Source organism: Pseudorasbora parva, chromosome 3 (assembly GCF_024679245.1).
Source record: "Pseudorasbora parva isolate DD20220531a chromosome 3, ASM2467924v1, whole genome shotgun sequence".
In the NCBI taxonomy this organism is placed as follows: Eukaryota; Metazoa; Chordata; class Actinopteri; order Cypriniformes; family Gobionidae; genus Pseudorasbora; species Pseudorasbora parva.
In genome coordinates this window covers 9,222,415-9,246,735 of record NC_090174.1, presented here as the reverse complement: position 1 = coordinate 9,246,735, position 24,321 = coordinate 9,222,415, and the positions used below count along the sequence as shown (strand labels likewise).

The 24,321-nt window shown below is 36.9% G+C and overlaps 2 protein-coding genes across 2 annotated transcripts in view; both read left to right on the top strand.

The window, feature by feature from the left end:
• The first annotated feature begins 523 nt into the window (after positions 1-523).
• lrwd1 (leucine-rich repeats and WD repeat domain containing 1) lies at positions 524-19,797 on the top strand. Its single transcript, XM_067439934.1, is given in 17 exon segments — positions 524-565; positions 567-604; positions 1,650-1,884; positions 2,007-2,126; positions 2,268-2,414; positions 2,542-2,634; positions 5,243-5,590; positions 5,592-5,723; positions 7,194-7,317; positions 7,413-7,519; positions 8,508-8,715; positions 11,581-11,653; positions 11,800-11,940; positions 12,048-12,154; positions 13,102-13,260; positions 18,372-18,481; positions 18,836-19,797. Coding segments are annotated over 17 exon segments (2,334 nt in total). The 3' UTR covers positions 18,986-19,797.
• A 1,471-nt stretch (positions 19,798-21,268) lies between these two features.
• The window catches only part of bckdk (branched chain ketoacid dehydrogenase kinase), a 38,430-nt gene continuing 35,377 nt past the window's right edge, over positions 21,269-24,321 (top strand). Inside the window, exons 1-2 of the mRNA XM_067437764.1 lie at positions 21,269-21,679; positions 23,851-23,919. Coding sequence (XP_067293865.1) covers positions 21,425-21,679; positions 23,851-23,919 — 324 coding nt within the window. The 5' untranslated portion in view covers positions 21,269-21,424. The remainder of the gene's footprint in view (positions 21,680-23,850; positions 23,920-24,321) is intronic.

Here is a 24,321-nt window from a genome sequence, read left to right as displayed (position 1 = left end):
ATAAACATAAATAAATAATGCAGTGAGGATTTTAGCAATCGAATAATGTTAACGTCTTAAGTTGACAGCTACGTTATTACGTAAATATAAACAATATGTAATCTTTGTTTTCAAATTCGGCTTTAGCATGATTTTAACAACAATATTGTTTTGAGTAATATAGTTTAAACCTGACAAAAAAGTAATGTAATGTAACTTTTGATTAAGTTGTATATTTAGACATTTCTTTTGGGAATTATAGTGTTTCCCAAAATATTTCGGTTGCATTTCCCAGTGTTTTCTCAATGTAAGTGATGTTGCTCTCTGGTCTCTATAAAAGTTTTAGGGTAATCTCCTGTGTTCAGAGCCCCCGCAGGGTGTGAATAGACCACTTGTCCTGTATCATTACATAACAATACAAGTTTCTGACATATAAATACCCAATAGCAAGAGATCTACAAAGTCTCTGAAACCTGCAATCATTCCAGCCTACCTTTATAAGGTCTGACTAAACACACTACTCACACTTTCACTGTGTGTAGCCATGGAGAAGATAACAGAGAAGATCCTGCTGGAGAAAAGCTCTCCAAAAGACTAACAAACTGGACCAGATCAAGACCCTCAAGTAAGAAAGATATTTTTGTTATTTTAAGGCACACTATGATGTAGGTCAAACGTTTTTTTTTTAAAAATTATTATAACAATGTTTTTGAAAGTCTCACCAATGCTGCAGTTTTTTTGAGCATAAATACACTAAAATATTAATATTGTGAAATATTATGTCAATTTAAAACGAACCTGGGTTAGTTCACCCAAAATGAAATTGATGTCAGACACAGTTTAAGATAGTTTATATTTAGTCTTAAACTTAAAACTATCTTAAAGGTCTTACGGGTGTGGAATGACATTAGGGTGAGTCATTAATGACATCAATTTAATTTTGGGGTGAACTAATCCTTTAATATATATTTAAATGTAATTTATTCTGTGATGGCAAAGCTGAATTTACAATCATCATTATTCCAGTATTCAGTGTCACACGATTCTTCAGAAATCATTGTAATGTGCTGATTTGTCTCATATTATTATCCATGTTAAAAACCATTTTTTATGGAAACCGTAATACACTACCATTTCAAAGTTTGGGGTAAATAAGATACATACATAAAAAATAGAATTTAATACACAAGTGTGAGGTAAGTAGATTTTTTTGACAGTAAAGACATGTATAATGTTACAAAATATTTCTAATTCAAATGCTCAATTTTCAGTATTAAGCAGCAAAAACTAATTTTCAACATTGGTATCAATAAGAACCATTATTAATAATTGAGCTCAAATAATAAATTATAGCTGAGTACTTAATTAGCATATTACTGGAGATGCTGAAAATTCAGCTTTGCTTCACAGGAATAAATTATATTTTAAATTATATTTAAATGGAAAACAGATATTTTAAAATATAGTAGCCTAATATTACTGTATTTTAATAAATTCAGCCTTGGTGAACAGAAGAGACAAATCTATCAAAAACATTAATAAATCGTAATTTTACCGCCAGTGTATAAAAAAAGAGAACTTTCTATTTGAATTCTATTTAAATCCTTAGGTTATAAAAACAGAATTGTCTGGCATATTTGATCTGAAATATACATGTATTCTCTGTTCAGTCTCTCGCGGATGGGTCTGAAGAGCGAGGATCTGCCTGTTCCTCTGCTCTCTAAACTCTGCAGTCTAGAGCAGTTGGATTTGTCTGGGAACATGTTGCAGGAGATTCCCAAAGGCCTCGTTCTACCCTGCCTGAAAATCCTCAACTGCTCAAACAACGATATGGAGGATGTGGCGTCACTGGAAGCCCTGAGAAACATCGAAGAACTTAGACTTGAGGACAACCTCTACCTCACAGTGAGAATCACACTTTAAAATAAAAACCCTTGTATTTATCTTCAATCCAGAGCATCAGCAGTGGCGTTTGTAGACACTATAATTCTTGCTCTCTGTGAATTATTTTTTTATTTTTTATTTAGGTCAATGATGAACACAAAGTGATCTTCATGTTACCTAAACTGAGGGTGTTCAATGGGAAGGATATCAGCTCTACAGCCCATCATATTCGCCATGGCAGCACTGAGATCCTCAGGAAAAGGGTGAGAACTGACTTTTACACTAATTCATATCATTTTCATGCATGTAATATTTCTGTCTGTTAATGTAAGTTAGTTTGCACATTTTTAAGGATCACATGACATTGCGATCTTATTTCTTCAATGTTTTTTGACCTTCTTCAGGTGATTGGTTTGTGGGAACGAAGCTTCAGTCTCCCTGATCCCATTACGGCACAGAGTCTGGCTGCTGTCGAGAAGAGTTTTGTCAATGCTGTCTACAGCCAAATCAAATACGGCCCCAGTTCCTTGGGTGATTACACAAAGTGGAGGGTTGGTACTCTTGCCTGTTTATTGCTGTCACTGGGTCCTCGTGTGGATTTTTGCATTAATAGAAATCTATATCGTTGTGTCTCTGTGGTTGCATTTGAACTCCTTTTGTTTCTGCTTTTTTTTTTAGCTTGAAGCGATTGCAAAGGAATATCTAAAGTCACTAACGTGCAGTGAAGAAGGAAGCAAAGTCACAGACATAACTCCAACAAAGGAGAATGAGGTAAAGCCAGTGGCATAATTTTTTTGATGTAACGCCAAATCAAATCAATTTTTTTAAATGGTACGGTTTAATTTAAATCACTCAAACACTTATGTATATTATTCAGACTCCCAAACTGAGCAAAAATATGCAATTTAATGCAGTTGCTGATATTTATGTGGCCAAAAAAATTGTAATTTTAATAGCTTCTAATGTAAATCAATGAGATCTTTATAACAGTGTACCAGACCACTTGCATAATCTGCATGTAAATATCAGTTGACAGTCTATATTTCCCAAAAATATGTTTTAAAGGTGCACTATGTGACATTTTTAAAGTATAATATCCAAAATCCACTAGGCTTAGTGTTGTGTATTTTGTTCAGTTGAGTACTTACAATATCCCAACTATTTGTAAATCGTGAGAAAATTGCTATTTTAACCAATGAACCGGGACGTCTGAGGGAGTCTCCTGTCATTTGTGTCATATCTGCGTTACCCTCAGTTTCCAGTTTTATTTTGCAGAAACACTTTACTCTTACTAAACACAGCAGCCGCTGAGAAAACGCACAGAGTAACGTCATAACGTCATTTTAAACACACTCAGATGTATCTTATATGATAAACAGAGCTGCGTTACCTTATACTCATGACCGGAAAAGCAGAAATGGCGCCGGCGACTGGGGCATAATAAAAGTCTTATTAACAATCGCTCCAGCTGCCTTGCTCAGCTCCTCAACACTCGGTCCTGCTCTGCTTCACACTACAGTAACGTTAATAATCGCATCCATGAACATGATTTCTGCCCGAGTTCTATCCCGATTCTTTCCCACCGGCTGTGAGGTGAAGACCACATGTCTGTCATGGCGTCATCAAACTACGCCTTTTTTTTGAATAGGTACCCTCTAGAGGATGGAAATGTTACATAATGCACCTTTAAGGCCTGTTCACATCGAGAATAATTTTTAACAATAACAATATTACCGTCCACACCGACACACACTTTCGTATAAGAGCGCTGAAGTTTTGTCCTGCCACTTTAAATACTTGAGCTCTTTAAAGCTGGTTAGATTTAGTTTGGCTGTCAATGTATTTATTGCTCATCAGTTGGAAAAGAAATCATTCTGAAAGTGATTCCAAAGATATTATTTCTCTCTCTCTCTCTCTCTCTCTCTCTCTCTCTCTCTCTCTCTCTCTCTCTCTCTCTCTCTCTCTCTCTCTCTCTCTCTCTCTCTCTCTCTCTCTCTCTCTCTCTCTCTCTCTCTCTCTCCTCTCTCTCTCTCTCTCTCTCCTCCTCTCTCTCTCTCTCTCTCTTCCTCTCTCTCTCTCTCTCTCTCTCTCTCTCTCTCTCTCTCTCTTTCTCTCAGTGTGAATGGGTTTTTAGTAAGATATATTTCTATGCATACATTTTATGATCAAAGCTCTGATAATCAGATCAAAACCATCAGGGCAAAACCTATGATGCTACATACAAATAAATGTTCCTCAGAAGTCTGATGTATCATATTTACTACTGAAATATAAAATGATTTATGGATAATCAAGAAAAACTAATTCAGTCCAGTAGGTGCTGCTCATCTTGAAATATTTCTTACAATTTAAAAACTTTTTTTTTTAAATAAAAATCAGTAAAGATTTCACAGCAAAAAAACTTGACCTGCAGTAGGAAGTTTTTACAATGAAAAGGCATTTTACTTGCTAATAAAGTATGAAATATCAATCAGCGTTTCAATATCAATAATTTTTTCAACAAATGTTTACTACGAGACATTTTTTTACTCGTAGTAATGTTTACTACGAGAAATGTTTGCAATTTCGAGACATTTAAGAGTCTCGAAATTGCAATCCACGCTCTTATATCTTCAGGACTGGACTACTGTAATTCTTTATATAAAGGAATTAGTCAAGCCTCTATTGCATGGCTGCAGAAGGTCAAAAAAAATCTGCTGCGAGATTATTAATGAATATTAAAAAACATGGACACATCACTCCGTCGCTAGTCTCTTTACATTGGCTCCCAGTACTACTTGTATACAAATCTCTGCATGGCCTTGCACCGTCTTATTTATCAGACCTGTTAATTAAACTTCAATTAGGAAGAACACTGAGATCAACAACTCAATATTTGCTTAAAATTCCAAGGACTAAATTAAGCCGGAAAGGGGATCGTGCATTTGCGGCAGTAGCACCTAGACTTTGGAATAGCTTACCAATAAATGTCAAGGATGCTGATTCCATACATGTTTTTAAAATACAACTTAAGACTCGCTTGTTTTCCATGGCGCATCCCTAGTATTAAAATAGATATTAATACATAGAGATAGAGAATAATTTTATTATGATTATTATGTGTATTGTCATTACTATTGTTTTTATTTCTTTTATATATAGATGTTGTAAAGCACATTGGTCAACGTGTGTTGTTTGAATGGTGCTATATAAATAAAGCTGACATTGACATTGACAAATGTTTGATCATTTAGAGGCTTTAGAAATCTGCCTATTACATATAATACTATGGGCTTTATAGAGTTAAAATGATTTTTCCATTCAAGCTGTTTGAAAAACATTAGACTATAATACAATAGAAATGAAAAAACTAATAAAATCTTTTTTTTACACAACACAGACTCAAGCAGAGAGAAGGACTCGTGATCTTGGTGGTAACAGTATCGCAAGTCCTCTGAAAAGAACCCGAAATAACACAGACGTGTCTGCAGAGGCCAGTCCACGAAAGTCGAGTCGCTTAACGAGCGCAGCTCCAGTTGAGGCTAGTCCACGAAAATCCACACGAGTGCTGAGCACTCCACAGAAAAACGACCCTATATTGTCCAGCCCCAGAAAGCATGCCAGAATAACCAGTGTGGATACTCCAGAGGGAAGTCCAAGGAAATCAAGCCGCCTGGAAAATATTTCTCAGAAAGTTGTTAGTAAAACTGAAAGCCCAGAAAAGCAGCTAAGAGCACAGGCGTCTCTAGCCCACATCAAGGCCGGCCAAATGTGAGAGCCCGAGAAAAACTGTTAAAGATCAGAATACAGCTCAACGAAGCAAACGGACCACTGCCGACACACCCCGGAAAACTACCAGAGTCAAACTCCATGTTCCTCAGGTGGGTCAAAGACATGATGCATAATTTCTTCTGTATATCTATTCATTTATTAAAGGGGTCCTAATATGCCTGTTGTTTTTTGGGTGTACTTGAATACGTTTTCGGCTTGAATGTTCAAAAATAAACATACTTTTTGTCATCATATTTGACATTGCAGCACTCTCTTCCCAGTCTGACAGTATCTCTCTGTTTTGCTCCTGTCTCAATGAAGTCCTCCTTATAAAAGCACATTGTGCTCTGTCTGATTGGTCTGCTGGACCAGTGTGTTGTGATTGGTCAACTGCTTTGGGCACATTTGCTTCGAGCGTGGAAATGTCACTGGGCAAATGCTTTGGGCGGGAATTAATTGAATAAGAAAATTTTTGACGTACTTACCCGGAAGAAAACTCGAGACTACAATGGAGGCATTTCAGGGAGTTCAGAAACAGTGCGCACTGATGTAGAGAATAACTCCCTTTGGAGTAGCTTTGTAACTTTGCAGACCTTTTCATGCTCAACAGAAACATAACATTAAATTAAGTAATGTAATGTAAAAAGCATAATAGGACGCTTTTAAAGGATACATTAACAATCCATCCAATGACTTAAATATCCAATGACAACTATGATGAGAAATTAAAAACCTGCTGAATTATGACTATTTTTTAGTCTATTAACTATTGACTTAACTATTTTTTAAGTCAAGGTCTTCAGATTATAATAAAGAAAAAACACCTCGTATAGAAGAATCAAATTCTTGAAAGCCTAGTAATTTAGCATAATCTTTTATAATTATTATTTCAGTATTTATTACTTTTCATTTAATTTAAACAAATACATGTTTTTGATTGGTTAAAATATAAATGTATGATTTTTCAATGCCAAATTAAAGTCATGTGGTGTGACCAACATGCAGGGAAAAAAACATAAAACTAGACATTTTATCATAGACAGGAGCCCTGCTGTGCCAAGATACATTTTTTTAATACAAAATAAAGTTGGATTAGTTTGTAAAATACCATGTGGCTTATCCCCCTATTTAATTATATTTTTTTTATCCATAAATAATTTGATATTTGTAAAATACCTTGAACATTTTTTTTTAAAATATGTATTGATGTTTTTGAGATGTAATGAAAATATGGCATATTAGTTTCTTATTAGGCTACTTAGACCACATGACTTTAAAAAATATCTATAAATATATATTTCAAACATGTAATGTAAACTGCATTTATTCTGTTAATTTATCTCATATACTATTATTTGTTGTTTTTGAACTTTAATCCACTTTCTGACCATAGTTTTGGTCTAAGCAATTTCCTGATTGCACCAGATTATTGTATTTGCATGTCTATATTCACTGAATCACTCTCAAGGTGTGGATTCCTATTGTTCCCTTACTGTGAGTGTATTGTGTGTATTGTTGTTTGCTCAGCACACACTCATTAGCGCATCGTTAATGTGCGTCTCTCTCCCCTGCCGTTACAGGAGCCGGTGAGTCTGCAACCGTTCCATGTCCTGCAGTGTCACAGCCGACAGGACAGTCCCGACGACTTCAGCACTCAGCTTTGGGCCTGTGCTTTTGAGCCCCCGCAGGATTGCAGTGGTGGTGGTGAGCACTGTCAAGTAATTCAGTTACATGAAATCAGCTGTTGGCTTGAATTTATTTTTGCTCTTAAATGTCTGCAATTGCTTTGAATCTTTTAGATACCAGAGATGGGTGTCGGACAGTTGCCACATGTGGGGGGGAAACTTTGTGCGTGATTGACTGCGAGTCAGGACATGTGCTGAAGAAATACAAGGTTCCTGGTGAAGTGAGTGCGAAGAAGTTCTGTGCAATACCGTCTCTTACCACCAGGCGGTGTTTGTGTATAGACCAATCAGTTTTCTGCATGACAGGATGAGACCTGGAATACACTGACTATTCAGAAAATCAAACCTCAGTTCTGTTATTTCTGCGTTATCGAGAATGTACACAATTTTCCATATGCGTACCGGAGTGACCTACAGAATTTGCATAAGTTCAGTCTTCAACAAAGCAGACTTTGAGAAATATTATTTCAAACAAATACAATATAGTCCATTTATAATTAATATATTAGAGAGATTTGTTCTTCACGGGTATTGATTATTTGTATGTGTATGTCTGATAACCGACAAGTAGAACTGATGTTTAGTTAATATTGTACCTCTGTTTTTGTTCAATTTCATATCACAACAATAAAAGAACATGTTTTTATGCCAATAACAACAATAACATTAACAGGGGGGGGGGGGGGGGATTATTCAGTTTAAACTACAGTTTAAATTGAAAATGTAGGTGTTTGAAAGTGAAGGAATAAAGTTTACTGGAATACATTATCAGGAAAGCAACAATCAAATCAGTAAAAAAAAAAAAAAAGAACTGCATTTTGTTCTATTAAGATTGTAATTTTATTATATAATCTTATAAATGACAGTTTTGCTTGCAATTCTTGAAATGTTTATTGATGATCCCATATTACAAACCAATATCTGATAAGAGGTCAGATGGGGCAGGCGCAGGTTTGATGATATGGGTAGGTTTAAGGATGGATTAAGGCTTTTGGGAAGGGTCACCAGTGTAATTATAGATACACTATAGATATACAGTACTGTATTCAATTCTGAACATAGCCACCAACAAATCTATTTCCATTTTTTTATTTGGTTTGTTGTCACACAAACCAACTCATTTAACTGCAGGAGTTAAAGGCTATAGTCTGCAGTTAACTGGCATCCACTGCCTGTAAATTTAATGTTGCATTCCCTGTTGTCTTGTAGGAGTTCTTCTCGCTAACATGGTCCACGGTGCTGATGTCCAGGACAGGTGGCTCTAGCCGACCCTGCAATATCCTGGCTGCTGGGGGAAAGAGGGGTCTTGTAAAACTCATCCACCCCAGAGTCAACCTGGCTTTCGGAGAGTTTCGTGCCAGTCGGCGTGCCATTTCCATAATGCGCTTCAGTCCAAGCAACGCTAGCTTTCTCTTCAGTGAGTAAAACAAACAGTTAATACAATAGGGGCTTTCACACCAGAGGGACGTTTTTATAGTTCCTATAACTATTGTTCCCATTACTTGGCGTGTTCACACTGCTGGATCTGGGAATTATTTTTGTTCTAGGAACGGCTTCTAATTATAGGACTAAATTAACTAATACAAATAGGAAATACTTGAGACGTAAGTGTAAGTTGATTGGCCAATGCATGCTATAGGATACAGCAGTACCCGCCATTTTTAAAAATCAGTGTAAACTCAGTTTATATATACCGAGGTGGGAGGAGCAAGCATCAAGCACAGTGGGTGTAGAGTCAGGCCTCAGAGAGCCATTTATTAAAATGAATACAACATAAAAATGTCCAAAAGGGAATTAAGTGTCTAAGGGAAAAAAGTGGGGCGTGAGGGGCGGCGGCTCGGCTTGCCTGGAACCGCAGTGTTTGAGAGGCAGGGCGGCCTGCTTCCTGCTCGGGGCTAGTCCGGTAATTCGGGAATCCCTCCCCACTTCCCTCTCCCCTACTAGGCCTAGGATGACACAAGCGTGCATGCACAGGGAAAAGAGGTCCCTTGAGGGGAAGTGTGCTTTGCATTTAACAGCGGCAGTGACAGCGCTTCATTTACTTTAGCTGTGCCTCATAACGCGTTGTCAGTCCTGGTTGTTACAGCATCCCTCCTCTCTCTCACACACCCACTCCAGTCAGGAACCTGGCCAAGGGTGGCGATTTAATGGATAGTTCACCCAAAAATGAAATGTGTCCCATAATTTACTCACCCTTAAAGGGGTACTTCAGCGCTGGGAAGATTAATCTGTATTTAAACTGGGTCATTAATGTAGTAGAAATGTGAAATTATTTTTGAATTTGGTGCTTTCTAGACTGAGAAAAGACAGAAAATGTATTTTTGTCTCATGGGGATGAAAAACTACAATTCCCAGAATGCTTCACTGCCCTGTATGGTCGGGCACCGTATCCGGTCGGCTAAACTCCGAACACATCTTCCCTTTTTAAGAATGACTTCAGTGCCGCTCTTTGTTCTTTTCTCAGAGGAAAGCTTAACTCCAAGTCTTCCGGAGGCGCGGGCAGAGCTGATTCGAAAGACCGCCGCCGTTCGCCAGTTTCTGTGTTTACTAGAAGACTGTGTTACTAGAAGCACGCAAACGCAACTCGGCCCTCGTCATTATGGCCCCGCCCGCCGACTCTATAGCCTACCTACACGATGTGATTGGGCCGTCCAGATTCTGAGGAATACAGCTCAGATAGAAATTGAGAGTTGCTAGACCACACTTGCGGGCAAATTAAATTTGCTGCCGCTAGGGTGCGTCTAGATTTCTAGGCTAGCTCTCGTGATGAGAGCTGAGGTAATCGCGACCACGTTCGCGGCATACATTCACAACGCGTTTTCAGTTCATGCCTTTGGAAGCTTAACTTTCATAGAAATTAATTCGAGAAGTTAAAACACTTACATTGCTTAGCATCCTGTAACAGATTCAACCCGGCGCTCTGGTGGAGTTTAAATAGTCTGTAATCGGTGCTCTTGGGAAAGGGAAAAGACGAATGGCAAAAAAGGCAGGTCCAAGGCACTCAGTTAAGTAAAGGATGAGGAAATAATTAAAAAGCCTTTATTTGGTATGGCTTAAATCATTTTAAATTACAAGAGCCAACATGTTTCGACCCAAATTGGTCTAATCTAATCTAAAATCTGTAATTTAAAATGATTTAAGCCATACCAAATAAAGGCTTTTTAATTATTTCCTCATCCTTTACTTAACTGAGTGCCTTGGACCTGCCTTTTTTGCCATTGCTTAGCATCCGTTTAAATTAATGGCTGTAGCTGAGCTGTGCTGTAAGTGTGATCTCCATTCCCCATGCACGAGTTGAAAACATGCGGAAATGGCTCCCTCTGCTGGCTGTAGTCTTTAGGCTCTGGGCAAACATTCCTCTCGTTACGCAATTATCGTCAATTTGCGTCACGAGAGGAATTTTTCCAGAAATAAAATGCATAAATCTCTCGTCTCAGGGGGATATAAGAGGGGGGAGCACGATCATTTGAATATACTTCAGGGTTTCTACTGATACAAAGCCATATGCTAATCGCTGAAGTAACCCTTTAAGCCATCTTAAGTGTATATGACATTCTTCTTTCAGACGAATACAATCAGAGTTATATTAAAAAATGTTGTGTCTTGTCCAAGCATTACAATGGCAGTGAATGGCAGCCCAAAATTTGAAGCCCCAAAAAAGTGCATCTATCCAATATAAAAGTAATCCACAAGGCTCTGGAGGGTTAATAAAGACTATCTGAAGTGAAGTTTGTGTAAGAAAAATATCCACGCTTTTTATGTTTTTTGTAAGTTGAATACAGAAGGTTACCTGGTGGACGCTAGATATTTTACTTCATAACATTAAATATAGATCTTTTTCTTACACAAATGCATCGCTTCAGAAGGCCTTTATTACCATCCCTTTAAGTTAGGCACTGATAATAAGGGGGAGGCAGCCATTCCACCATAATACTTACTCCACAAACTATCTCCATAAACATGGAAAATCGCAAAAGATGGACCGAGATGAAGTCCAGGCACTTCACAACGTTTATGAGACAGAGTTGAGTGCCACGCTTAAATTGTGTCGCTGTCGGCAGGCTTAAGTCACTTCAGAGTTCCTAATGGCGGCGCAAATGCAACCAGGAAAATGGCCCTAGGGGAATATTTAGTTTTTGGGTGACCGCCTTGCCCTGGTGGGCTCCTATAACTAAGCTCCTGTAACTACCGGTGCAAAAGCCTCTAATGAGATTAACTGAATAGACTGATTATCAACTTATTTTAGCTATATAGACATAAATCACTTTGTTTCTATTTACAGCTGGAACGTATGAAAATAAGATCTTTTTGTGGGACATTGGTGGACTGGATCAAGATTACAACTTTAAAATCAGGTTATTATTTATTGAGTAATTTTTTAATACTGCATTGCTAACATGCTGCATTTATGTTCAAAAGCATTTCAATTATTATTATTATTTTTTTTAATCTACCACACTTTTCTATTTCATAACTGTTGTATTTCTTATATTACCCACAGTAAGCTGCTGGTCCTGGAGACGAGCTCCACTCCTCTGCATCTCTCTCTGCTCCCCGCGTCTCCAGACACACACCTGCTCTCGGCCTGTGATGAGGGGCTCTATGTCTTTGACATCCAGCTCAGTAAAAATACACAGAAGAGGTTTGAGTTCTCCATCAGTTCAGATATGATCATTCCTCTGCTGATTAATCTATGTGGCAAAGAAAAAAGTTTCTTTATTGAAATTTGCTTTTTTTTCTTTCTTTCAGAAACGAGGAGATGGAGATTGTGTTTCCAATTTACAAGAAAAACGACAAGAAAAAAAACACCTACCGGACTATTGACGGACTGAGCTTCCTCTCAGATGATATAGTGGGTGAGTGAACGATAAGAACAATATAAGACTAGTTAAACAAATAATACATTTAATATATAATGTATATTTTACAAATGAAGGTGCATTTATTTTCGATTTTTTTTAATTATTATTATTCATCCAATATATATATATATCCTCTTAAACATATTTGTAAAAAGTACTGATCATTTCTTCAAGGTTGTCACTTTTTTTGTCCTCCATTGAAAGTCTATTCACTCGAAACTCTGATGGTTCAAAATGTTAATAAAGAGATTGTAAAATAAATCCATATGAAGCTAGTCCTATATGATGCTTTAGCCCAATTACAAGTCTTCTGAAGAAACCTGATCGCTTTATATTATGAACTTTATATGATTTAATTTAGGCTTTTATTTACATTGATCAGTGAACATGAAAACTGAATGTAAGTCTTTTGGGTTTGGAACGACATGAGAGTGAGTAATTGATGATTGATTACATTGATAACGCTTTAGAATAATAGTCATTAGTTAACATTAGTTAATGTATTAACTAACATGAACTAACCATGAGCAGTACATTTGTTACTGTATTTGTTCATCTTTGTTAACGTTAGTTAATAACAAAACAGCTGTTCATGTTAGTTCACTGTGCATTAACTAATGTTAACAAGATTTTAATAATGCATTAGTAAATGTTGAAATTAACATGAACAAAGATAAATAAATGCTTTATAAGTGCAGTTCATTATTAATTCATGTTAACTAATGTAGGTAACTAATAATGACCAATATTCTAAAGTGTTACCACTGCATTTTTGAGTGAACTAACCCTTCAAAGCCCTCAATTATAGTGGATATTTTGCAATCTCTTTATTAACACTATGAATATTCATTTTTAGATGAACTATCCCATTAACACATTTCGTGGCCTTTGTTCTGTGTGATATTGAAGGCGATAATGATGCATCTAATTTTTCCTCCCAGCATCAAAGAGCCACATGCAGGGGTCTATCTACTTGTGGAGCTGGAGTGGTACACGGGCCTCTTGGAATGGCAGAAAAAAAGAGACTGCAGCTGTTGTTCTGGCAGAGCTGCAGTGGTCCAGCACTGATATCCCATACCTGTCTCTAGGCACCTGTCCAGGTATTCATGTTGTCTTTACAAAATGTTATATGGTCAAATATATTAAGAACAAAAAACAACTTCTTCTCATTACTAATAGGTAGAATCTGTCTGGGAAGTGTTCATTAACCCTTGTATAACCTAATGCCCATTTTTGTCTTTTGCCTTTTTGTTATTTTGTATCATTTTGTTAATGCCAACTGCATAAATTTAGGCACAAATGTGTATTTTTATTGAAAATTTACTATTTCACCCCCATTTCTTTTTAATAAATCTATTTTACACTAGAAACACATTTTACACTCAGGACCTTAAAAGGTACATACACACACAGTTTCTGCCAGTCTTGAGTTAATCTTGAGTATATAGTGGTATTGCATCCTTCATATCTCCACAGAGTCTTTAGTCTTACCATTTTTTTAAAAGACAGTGTTGAGGCTATCCTGTAAGCCTCGGCATGGATGGCGTGGTGTTCTCAACTCATAGCAACAGGAATCCAAGCTCAAACGTTAGCTTTCTTTTCTCATTTATTATAAAGGTAAAAGGTAAAAGGAGTCCATCGAATGGCTCTTCACCCAGTGTGGCTATAAACAACTGTTGTTGTGCTGTTGGTGGAAAGGGTGTTCACGGCTATGGTAAGAACCGTGCGTTCCCCGCCATCCACACCTTGTCTAACTAATTACCACACCTGTAAATATACTCAACTCTCGGTGAAGTGCCACGCCTAGTGCAATGCTCCCTCTAGTGGCTAAAATAGGAAATAACAAAATTAACCTGTCTAAAAGTGAGTATAAATGGCTCCTACAGACAGATACACTGTACTGATTCTTTCCGAAAACAGCTAAGCTTGTGAAGGTGCGGTGGGCTGAGCTAAAGAGACATGAACATGAACACACACACACACACACACAATACATCTTTGGATTATCCCGCCCTGGATAACTTTTGATTCACTTTATGTTTGTGTTGTTTACATTATATGCACTTACACTCCGATTATCAACAAAATCATTGCCAAAAAACCTGCGGTTTCGACTTGTGACAGGGACAAAACAAACAATATGTGATTTAGCCGCTGAGGGAGTCTCACAGCCCAAAACGCTGCAGGAGTCAGATATATTGACAGTCATGGATGAGTTTGTGATGAGAGCTGAGGTAAACGCGTCCGCGGCATAGATTCACAGCGCATGTTCAGTCTGACGCGTTTTCAGTTTATCCCTTTAAAAGCTTAACTTTTATAGGAATTAGTTTGAGAAGACTTACTTTGCTCTGCTGGCCGCACCGTTTAAAGGGATCCCATGGTGTTGAGACTTGTATGGCTTAATATAACATAAATGATGTCTCTTACTGAATTATGTGGTAGAAAACCCATGAAAGATCTACGTTATTTAAAAAATCGATTTTATATTTGGACCATGGGCGGCGCCATTTTGTTTGTGTTCTAGGTTGATGACGTAGAATGGTTAAACTCCTCAATCAGCTGGCGTTACCCGTAGCTATTTTTACCACAACGCAACTCCAAAATTGTTTCAGAGTTAAACAAAACCAATGAATTGCTTTGTAATTGTACTTAAAACACACTCAAACATACATGTGCACACAAACTCACCTACACAAGTCACAGATCGGCGGGCGCGCACACACACCTGACAGACTGCTCTGTCTCAATCGCATGCATCATCACCAAAACATCCTGCCTCCTTCCTCACGTTACCTTATCCCATCGTCCTACCTAGATATTTCCCTCTGCTGGTTACATTAGGCATTACAGTTAATCTACTGCATATCAACAGTCTATCTATGATATCAACACAGGGAAGGGTTATGTATGCGCGCACGCAGTGCGTGTGTGTGGGTTCGCGCCGATCTGTTGGGGTGTGTGTGAGTCTGTGAGAGAGAGAGAGTTTGTGTGCACATGTATGTTTGAGTGCGTGAAGTCGGACAGCTGTTTGTAAATCGGCTGTACACTCGTTATTGCGTTGCCACGTGAGACTGAATCACTGCACTCGAACATGTCCACTATGGTGTCGGACAACACTACAAATGGCCGTCCCTTCAAATAATGCCCTATTTAAGGGTATAGGGGGTTGATTTCAGATTCAGCCCCTGTCGTGGAGACTGAGCAGCCCAACATCTCGATTGAGACAGAGCAGTCTGTCGTGTGCGCGCCCGCCGGTCTGTTTGTGACTTGTGTAGGTGAGTTTGTGTGCACATGTATGTTTGACAGGGTTGCCAACTCTCACGCATCTGGCGTGATACTCACGCTTTCAGGCTCTGTCTCACGCTCTCACTCCGCCCAACACAATCTCACGCCAAATTGCCAAACCTGCTTTTGATATTAAACAAAGCTATAAGCTTTAATTTTTTTAAATGTGTTTTAATGAAATTCAAACAATAAATAGCGTTTTGGCGCTAATGTGGCATAATGTTAAAGCCAGAGTCGTTGAAAAGCGGAGTTGCATGCTCTCGTCTCCCTGCGGTGCGCGCTGGTCACGTGGCCCATGAGCGCTCAATACTTCTAGCGCTGTGCCAATGAATTTAAATGGCTTAAGCGGATACACAACAGTTTCACCATATAGATGTTTGCTGCAAGTTTTGGTAAACAGTACAGCATAGTGTTAGTGTTTATTGATTATTAAGTCAGCCATATTTACAGGATCGTTTTATTATGGAGAGTGATAGAGATTCAACATTGTTAACATTAATGTTATTCTTGTATTTAGCCCTCAGGTATTCCTTACTAATAGGTCACACTCATACTCATTAAATTATATTTATTGAATATTTTGAGGAGATCTTTTGGTACTAAATACTATTTGTGCAACAATTATTGTCAATAAATGACCACTTAAAATATTTTTCTTCTAATATTTGTATTTCTTCTAAAATTTATATTACAATTAGTGTAGTAATTAATATTAAAATAGAGAATTCCAATTCAAAGAGGCAAATTAGAGTCATTTTGTGGCTAAAAAATATTAATGTTTATTTGTAATGCCATTAGGTGCCTTATGGCTCTTTAATAAATATACATGTATCTAATCTAGTTGCTCAAAAATATATTGCAGTCTTTGCATTCTAATAAATATTTAGATATGATGATCAAACACTAAATTTCTTTAAATGTGAAATTTCAAAACTTAAATAACTTGCATCCTAATCTTTTTAATGAATAATGATACTTATATAAGCAGTCACAAGTGAATATTAAGGAATGGCACATATAATTTGACCCAAGAAATCTTTAAACTAGTGCCAAAACAAACATATTATTATGTACAGTATATATACTAGATATAAACTGATACTGAATCAAGATCAAAAGCATCACCCCCCCCCCCCCCCCCGGCCCTCAAAAAATCTCACTCCAACCTAAACTTAAAAGTTGGCAACCCTGTGTTTGAGTGTGTTTTAAGTACAATTACAAAGCAATTCATTGGTTTTGTTTAACTCTGAAACAATTTTCGAGTTGCGTTGTGGTAAAAATAGCTACGGGTAACGCCAGCTGATTGAGGAGTTTAACCAATCTACGTCATCAACCTAGAACACAAACAAAATGGCGCCGCCCATGGTCCAAATATAAAATCGATTTTTAAAATAACGTAGATCTTTCATGGGTTTTCTACTACATAATTCAGTAAGAGACATCATTTATGTTATATTAAGCCATACAAGTCTCAACACCAGGGGATCCCTTTAAACATGAATGCCTGAGGCTGCAGCTTCAAGCTGTGAGTGTGATCTCCCATCCCCCATGCGCGAGTTGAAAACATGCAGAAATGGCTCCCTCTGCTGGCTGTAGTCTTTAGCCTCTGGCCAACAATTCCTCCAATGGCGCAAATTGGCGATATTTGCGTCATGGGAGGATTTTTTCCAGAGATAAAATGCATAAATCTTTTGTCTCAGGGGGATAAGGAGGGGGAAGCACAATCATTCGAATATACTCCAGGGTTTACATTTACATTTATGCATTTAGCAGACGCTTTTATCCAAAGCGACTTACAACTCAGGAGAACAGGAAGCGCCCATCAACTGGGTTTCTACTGATACAAAGCCATATGCTAATCGCTGAAGTAACCCTTTAATGTTGTGGTCTAAAAACAAAATGACAGCGCTGCCGACGGCTTCTGTAACTCGAAAGAAGCCCGTTGATGGGCGCACCCTTGCTCTTGCTATGGTTGATGTGCGTTCACAGTTGTCCTGGAGAAGTGCCCATATAAGGAATTCTTCCATTTCTGAAGTCATACAGGGCCATACTCAAAAAACATTCCGAAACATATTTAAATCCTGAAGGAGTGTATTTGGCTCAGAAATATTCTGTCATACTTCCAACTCGTTTTTTGAAAGTTTGGCCATGGTTAGCATAAGAATCCAATTCTTTAACAGTGTAAAGAAGTCAGAATGCATGACATAGCATTAGATCCCTCCTTAATGACAAAGATTTCCGCATTAAAACCCATTAAAACTGCTTTTTTAACTATAAAATGATGGAATCTGGTGCTTTCGATAGCTGAGGTAAAAAATAAACTCCTTTTATTTTTGTTTTCTGCTTCGAGCCAAATTGATAAATTATACGCTTATAATTGTGTTGGTATGGGTTAGGATGTCTGAGTGTGGTTTGTATGTGTGTAATATTTAAGAAAGAAAAACTACTTCAAATCATGAATCCAACCACTGATTATACTAATGGAGCTTTGCTGGCATCTAACAGGGAAAATTTGGCACTGAGCCCAAAATAGTTTTTTAATGAAAGCTAATTTTTTGAGATGTGAACATCAAATTTGGAACACAACTTAATGGATTTGATTTTCAAGTAGTTTTAGAGTTTAACTTTTCATAAAATATATATGTATGTAAAATAATGTACATAAACTTAAACCTCTATAACTGGTTGTGTCTTCATTTTTTAAACAATAATCTGCCAAGGGTCTTCTTTAAAACGAGACTAAACTTAAGTCTGTGCTCCCAAGCTTCACATTTTTATGACTTTCCAACAAGCTTCACAGTTTTTGGGCATAGACATTTTTTAACTCTATGGACCTGTGATTTAACTTTTTTAACTGACACACAAGGATTAATAATGCACCAATCACTGGTGAGATTAAACTGATGTGTGATTGTTTTTCTTGTAGGTTGTGGTTATGTGGTGTGTGGGGATGAGCAAGGCAGACTATGGATGTACCATATCACAGACACTGTGATGAAAAACTTCAAGAATGGAAAAACGATCTCAGCCACTGAGGTAAGTGAACCATTGCTGGGTGAGCGATACAGTATGGATTTAATAATAATCTTTTAGGGCATTCACTGAAAAAAATGGTAAACTAAAAGAGTTTACATCCTAATGCACTGGTTTTATTCAAGTCAAAAATATTATTTTGAAATTGCTGAATCAACATATTTATGTGTTAAATCAAGTAAACTATAGCTCTTTAAGGTATCAGTTGCAGGTAAGATATTCCTGTAAGCTACAGTATAGACACTCGCTGAATCCACTGAACGTGTCAACATGTTAACTCTAGAGTAGTGATTGTTGTTCATGTTTGTATACAAAGCTCCTGGATGTAATTTTCCTCATTTGCTTGTGTTATTTCAGGTGCTGGAGTGGCCATCACCGGTAAGAGCTGGAATGGGTGCATTAGAGGGGCCTTCTATTAACAGCATTGCCATGGATCCATATCTACATTACTTGGTTGCCCTTACTGACAAGAACATGGCTGTGGTTTGGAAGAGAGACAATCACTGAGCACAGAGATATTCAGTTGCTGGCAATATACGTATTGCTTTGCATTTCTGAACTCGACTTGAATTGAGATCATGATTGTGTGCGGAGTGCAGGAGTTAAAAAGAAGACTTCGCCTGTTTTTAAGACTTACTGTCTCAAAGAGACAGAGACTAATTTAGCTATTGTGTAAATGTGTCCTGTTACCAGTTTTAGTAGATGAAGGCAATTGTTATTGCAAACTCAATCATAATTTCTTATTTTAGTTTTTAAAAATATATATACTGTATATAAAAGTGGCACCAAGTGGCATCTATGATCAACTTAACTCATGATGCTTTTAAGAAATGCAACCTTGTTTAGTTCTTGTCTCTATGAAAACCCTCCTTCCAAAAAGCACAGTGTGCTCTGATAGGTCGGCTAAATCAGTGTGTTGTGATTGGTCTGCTTCAAGCGTGTTTCTGAAATGTCACACCTCAACTTGTCACAACCTCAACTCAACTTGACACAATCATGAGTTTCACACATTACTAATGTAACTGAACCCCTTTATTTTGCGTATGCCTTGGGAGATAATTATTTAAATGAGGAATATTGTGACGTGTTTGTTCCCGGAAGAAAACTCAAAGACTACAGTGGAGGTGTTTCAGGGAGTTCAGAAACAGTGGCACTGATGTAGAGAATAACTCCCTTTGGAGTGTAGAAAAAGTTGCATAATAAAAACATAATAGGACCCATTTCATTTCAGAGAAAAGACTGTCAGAAAAGAATGACATTGTTCAAAAAATAATTGTTTTCATGTTTTTGTTGTAATGAATAAACTGGTGTCACACACCATTTTCTTATTTACATGACTCATTCATGCTTCACACTTAGTTGTAGGACATGTTCACAATCTGACTAGTTGCTGAACTGATGCAGATACACACCTGTTGCTGAAGTAGATGGATTGGTCTTGAACTATGTGTAATATAAAAGTGTGGCAGTCTGATTCTGCCTCTACAGCTCTCAATTGTTTGCATTGCATTTCCATATTTCACCATTGATGGTGAAATACTGCAAAATACCTTATATACTGCAAAAAAATGCTTCATTTTGATTTTCTCCTCAGAAAACAACGAGTAAATGAATCTTGATTTAATAATTTTTTAGGTAGTTGGACAGGAAACAAGAAAAAAATACTAAATAAGAAAAGCACTTTTTGCGGTGTAGGACAATTATTACATATCCTACTGTAGCCTACCTGCTTGTTTAAGCCATATGCTAAATGTTTTATTACCGACTAACTTTACAACTTAAAATAAAAACCAAGAAACTAAAATAGAAATCTAGAAACTAATATTTGTTGCAGGTTAAGTTTATATAGAGGGCTATCTCATATCTGCTGCCTGCGATAGAAAAATGAACATGATGATTTTTGTTTTGTTTTGCTGGCTATATTACAAATATTAAAATGTTGATATTATGAATATTAAACCTTTTCCTAAATGTAAAAATTATCATCTACTCTCCCTCTACTCACAACTCATGCTAGAGCTCACTATCCCTTTTTGGTTAGAGTATCTCTTTAACTGGTTTATTGAAATGTCAACATAAGCAAAATTAGACTTTAAAATGGGATTGGTTCTGCATTGGCATTTCTCTTTCCATTATATTTATTTCCTAATGATTCAAATCATTACATTATGTGGGGTAAATTATTACGTTCTGTGCTATTTCTATGATCTATGATATAGCTGCCTTCTTTTAAGTTCAGTTTGGACTATAATGATTTACTTCAGCTTATATTTCTTTCTCATTTTTGCTTACTTAAACTTGAGTGTAATATGAACAGAATGACAGTGACTGACAGCCATTCACTTTCGTTGCATTTCCTTTTCCATACAATTAAAGTAAATGGTGACTGAGACGAGCTTTCCACATAAATAATAAAATAATAAAATAAACCAGTGCCGTTTGGGGTTGGACTATCCCTTTAAGGAAAACGTGACACAATTTACCCCACTTTCCGTTTATTGGGTGTTGGTCCTTTCAAAAGAAACTTGAATAGCACACATAAATACCATATATAAATTATAGTCTTGCTTTCTTTAATGTTGTTATCGCTTCGAAGCGGATGACACGATGCAATATTTATTATATAATCCGCGAATGTATGTGGTGTAGTCAAAGGAAGTACGCGCTGTTCCCAGTCATGCCTGTACTGTCTCTCTCATTGTCCTTGCTTCGCAGTGACTCATTGGCTTTCCGTTGCTGCTGAGGTCGTGATGACCCAGAAGCCCCGCCTCCTCTGATCGCTGATTGGCTGATCACAAGTGTCTTCAGATAAACACCACAGCACAGAGACGGTATTTTCACATCTAGTGATGTGATGGGGCCAGAAGACATGCCTTTGTGCACGAATATTAAACTACAGACAAGGGATTGATTTTTGTTTGTTATTTGCGTTGTTAGAATTTGAAAATGCGCGGACGCGTTACGGGCCAGGCCATGGAGCTGCTGGGAAGCGGCGGCTCCAGGATAATCTTGACCAGGCTCTTTCTATCCCCATCAGCCAAAGCAGCCGCTCCGCAGTCGACCGGAGTAACGTTACATGGCATCGACAAAAGATTTCGATCTACATCGTCCATGTCCAGTCACTCTGAGCTGGCTCGCGAGCGGTCCAAAACCGTTACGTCTTTTTACAATCAGTCTGCCATCGACGCATCTGCCGAGAAGGTCAGTCACCATTTCCCGATAGTTTTGCGTCAACTGTTGTCTCTTTACCCCCGCAATGATGGAGGTCGACACTCTGTGGTCTCCATCCATGATTTGGATGGCCTAATCCAAATGTAATGAACACACTTTCAACGGTTAACTTACTCGTGAAGTCATTAAACTGACCGAGATCCTCAACTAGTTATTGCTGCTACTAGTTTTTTGAGACGTCGTATATAGCCTCAAATGTTTAATAATTTCAGTGGTCCAGTGGGTAAGTTAATATTTTCATATGAGATTTCTGTAGTCGTCCGTTGAAATGTCAATTAGCTATTTAGCTGCTAATAATCTCTATCATATAAACTGCTTTCTGAAACCATAAAATGAATACAATACCCCCCAAATATTGAACCCTTTAAAATAAATATCACTGCAAATATCAAACTTAACTTTCTGAAGCAATTTTAATATTTTTTACAATTATCAGGTGATTTTTAGTTGGATGTGACATAAACCCCTAACCAGAATGTGTTCATATACATTTTGTCTTTAGACCAAAATGTCGATTAGTAATAATATATTTTTTTCTGCAATGTTTAAACATTTTACTTTACCCCCGGCCCATTGTCCAATAATATGCAAACTAAACTGTCTTGGTTGCTGTATCTAACATAGAGATCTAGGATTGGGTGTCAGCACAGCAGTTAAACTGCCATGAGGTCTACACACACTCACAGGTCACACCAAGGGCAGTAGCCTTCAAGAATCCCCAACCAGTTGACAAGTGCATTTTATTAGTTTGTGTTCTTGATTGCATGTTAAAAACATGTGTCTGGATGTCTATGATGGTGTGCATGGTATCCTTATGTAACCTGTCCTACTTGGAGCATCTCACTGGGATTGCACTAGTGACTCAACAAAACCCAATGTGATCACTGTGCTCTGCCACTGCTCTTTTTGTACTTAATAGGTTCATTAAGTACATTATGTTAATCAAATGGAGATTCTATGATAATTTACTCACCCTCATGGAACATTTAACTCGTCAAGCCTGTCATAAAAATAATAGTCGAAAAAAAGAGAGAACGTTTTGCAATTTATGTTTTTTAAGTAGTTGATACATCAGGCTTTTATGGTCCAATTAGTGTTTTATAGTGAGAATATGGAGATGCACACAAGTACTAAGATTATATTTAAATACTTTGTTTTATAATCAAAGCTCTATATTTATTAATAAATATGCTTAGATATATACTAAAAGGGTTTTTACTAGCTGAAAGAGTATGCACTGTCAATTAAAGAGCAGAAGGCATGTAGCAGATTGTGTAAAATAGGTACTTAAGACTCGTGTCTTCTGAAGCCGTAGTTAATGCATGTACATAAGCTCATGTGAAAAACCAAACAAAATTTAAGCTGTTATTCAGTGACGTCTCATTCATTCTTCCCTGTGGTTAGACAAGACATAAGAACTAATGACTTGATATTAACATTGTGAATTGAACAAAATAAATATAGATTTTTCCTGTACTCCATTCATTACAAATAGGGCTATCAATAAGCGTAACTTTACCCATGGATAATAACATTCATACTTCATAGGATATAAATTTAGGGTATGTTTGCATGACAACGATGTACTAAAAACAGAAACCTTTTTCTCAAAACAATCCCGTTCACTCAGATCTGTGAAAACAACTAAAACTGTGTATTCTGCTTCCAGGCCAGTAGTTGGTGATGTCACTTTGTAAAGAAACACTTAGCACGTAATATGCATGCGCAAGACATCAACATCTTCACAAATTTGCATTTTTGTTGTTTAAATGGGGACGATAATGAGATAATTTTCAAAAAACTGCACTTTGAAACTTGTTTTCAGGCCCCCAAAACAATGATATTGTTTAAATGAACAATGAACGGCCAAAATTAATTAAAAAAAGTTTTAGTTTTTATTTGAAAACTGTGTAAACTGCCACTTGTTCATATCCTATAAAACAAAGTAGATTTGGACTAAATGCTATGGTATTTTTACAAAACGGGCTGAAACCCTGAACTATAGCTTGGTCAACTGAGTAAATTTCCTAAGAAAGACATCATTCAGTTATTCATAAGAGTTCGCTCAGCACATGCATTATCAAATCAAGCAGTTATATTTAAAGTATATGCTATTTTTAACAGCAATGTTCCCTCCACAGCCTTCTGTCAGACTGACACCAGCCACAATGCTGTATGCTGGAAAGTCTCCTGATGGGCAACATATTCTGGTAATTACACACTCCTGTCAGCAGTCCTACATTTATCCCAACCTACATTGGTCCCGGTCTTCTAAAAAGTAGTCATTTAGTAGTACTTTGCATTTTATCTGTATTTCATCATTGTTGCATTGGAGATCAGATCACCAATCTCCTAGGTGATACGTCATAAGATTATATATATATATATATATATATATATATATATATATATATATATATATATATATATATATATATATATATATATATATATATGTATGTGTATGTATATATATGTGTATGTATGTATAATGTATGTGTGTATATATATATATATATATATATATATATATATATATATATATATATATATATATATATAATATATGTGTGATTGTAAAGTCCATTTTACTTGTTACAGTGCAAGCAAAG